Below are 2,008 nucleotides of genomic sequence, written 5' to 3'. Positions count from 1 at the left end.
CCCTGTCGGAAATAAGGACTTCAGGAAAGCCGTGGTAGCGGATGAGGCGGTCAGCAAGGAGCTCTACAGTATCGGCGGCTGAGTGGGACTTCTTGGCCGGAATAAAGTGTGCCATCTTGCTGAGAGAATCGACGACAACCAGAATAGCGTCGTGCCCAGAGGTGGTGAGGGGTAAGTCGGTGACGAAACCTAGGCTAACATGGCTCCACCTGCGCGAGGGAATAAGCAGCTGTTGTAAGAGGCCGGCGGGTTTTTGATTTAGTGATTTGGATGCGCGACACTGCGTGCAGGACTCCACGTACGCGTTGGTGTAAGTACGCATGCCAGCCCAATAGTAACGCTTGCTGAGGGCCTTGTAGGTCTTCTTTTGGCCTCGATGCCCGGCGGTGACGTGATCATGATGCGTGTACAGGACGTGAGTGAGGAACTATGGAAACTGCGGCACGCAGATAAGCCAAAGACCATTAACGCATATATGTAAATAGGGCAGGACAAAACGGAAGGTGTGACGACGATGTTGGAACTCCAGTTGAACAACTTCACCCTGCTTGGTAGAGGCAGTGTTATAAGGCGCGCTGAATACCGGGCACTTAGAATACGCTGCCGGCCAGTCGAGGACGGGAGAACTGGGCGTAGGTCTTGGGTCTGCCGGCGTGGGAGATTCGGGAGCAGGGTCGAGCGTAGTGGTCGGGGGTGGAACCGGGGGTGAGGGGGTGCGTTTCCGAGGGGAACGTCGGCGGAGGCCGGCCAGTTCGCGATAGTCAGGATGTGTTCCCCGGGTCCTGTGCGATGGTTCGGGCGGGTCCGTCCCGGGCCCGAGAACTGCAAGAGACCCAGAATGGGTCTCAGGGGGGTCGATTGGGCAGGGTGAAGGGCAGGGGGCTGAGTGACAAGGGAGACGAGACAGTGCGTCCGCCACTTGATTACGTGCACCCGGCAGGTATGTAATAGTGAGATCGGGGAACTCAGCCAGAAAATCTAGCCACCGAGCGGTGCGGCCGCGGAGAGGTTTCGACGCCTTGAGCTGCTGTAAGTATGTAAGGGCTTGGTGGTCGGTGTGGGCCGTGACCTTGGTAGGTCTCAGTAAGTGTGCCCACTTGTCGAGTGCAGACACTAAGGCCAAAAGCTCCTGGTCATAGATCGAGTATTTCTGCTGCGCGGGGGTCATGGCCTGACTGAGGAACCCTATTGGCTGACCGGCCTGTTGGAGGACCGCGCCAACGGCAAAGCCAGAGGCGTCCGTGTAGAGCTCAAAGGGTTTCGTGGTATCAGGAATCTGTAGGGTGGTGTAATCAATCAAACGCTGCTTGAGGTGGCGTACCGCCTGAGTGTGTGCGTCTGTCCACTGGAAAGGGACACCCTTGCGCGTGAGATCCACGAGCGGGCGGGCGACCCTGGCAAACTCCGGGCCCATGAACATTCGACAATAATTAACGGTGCCTAGGAACTGACGCACTTGCGTCTCGTTCTCCAGCACCTCGGGCCATGCCTTGATGGATCTTGTCTGGTGCGGGTTTTATACCCTCCGCGCTAACGGTATAGCCCAGGTAGGTAAGCTCCCGCTTCGCAAACTTGCATTTAGAGAACTTGGGGTAAAATTGGTGGTCGAGGAAAATACCGAGTACCTGTTGGAGGAGGGCAACGTGACTGGGAAGGTCGGGGCTGTAAATGAGGACATCGTCGAGGTACGCGATGACTCCCTGACCTAATAAAGGCTGTAGGTAGGCATTGATATTGGCCCGAAAGGTAGCAGGCGCGCCCTTGAGGCCAAAAGGCATGACCTTATACTCGAATAACCCCATAACAGAACGGAAAGCTGTCTTCCACCTGTCCTCCTTGGCCATCCTTATCTGGTGAAATCCTGACTCGAGATCGAGGGTGGAAAAGTATCGGGCCCCCCCCAGCACCTCAAGAATCGTTTGAATAGGTGGTAGGGGAAAGTCAGGCGCAATCGTAAGGGCGTTCAGCTCCCGATAATTGACAACCATGCGCATCTTACGCTCGCCCC

At 56.5% G+C, this 2,008-nt stretch overlaps 1 protein-coding gene across 1 annotated transcript; it reads right to left on the bottom strand.

Moving 5' to 3' along the window:
- Positions 1–427: 427 nt before the first annotated feature.
- On the bottom strand, positions 428–2,008 carry ENH_00036350 (OSJNBb0014D23.8 protein, related; the record flags this gene model as incomplete). The annotated part of the gene is made up of 2 exons (XM_013580447.1): positions 428–1,345; positions 1,626–2,008. Coding segments are annotated over 2 exons (1,301 nt in total), but the record flags the coding sequence as incomplete, so codon positions are not given.

This window comes from Eimeria necatrix, genomic scaffold (genome assembly GCF_000499385.1).
Source record: "Eimeria necatrix Houghton genomic scaffold, Enh_scaff2668, whole genome shotgun sequence".
Taxonomy (NCBI): Eukaryota; Apicomplexa; class Conoidasida; order Eucoccidiorida; family Eimeriidae; genus Eimeria; species Eimeria necatrix.
This window is presented reverse-complemented; position numbering and strand designations above follow the sequence as displayed.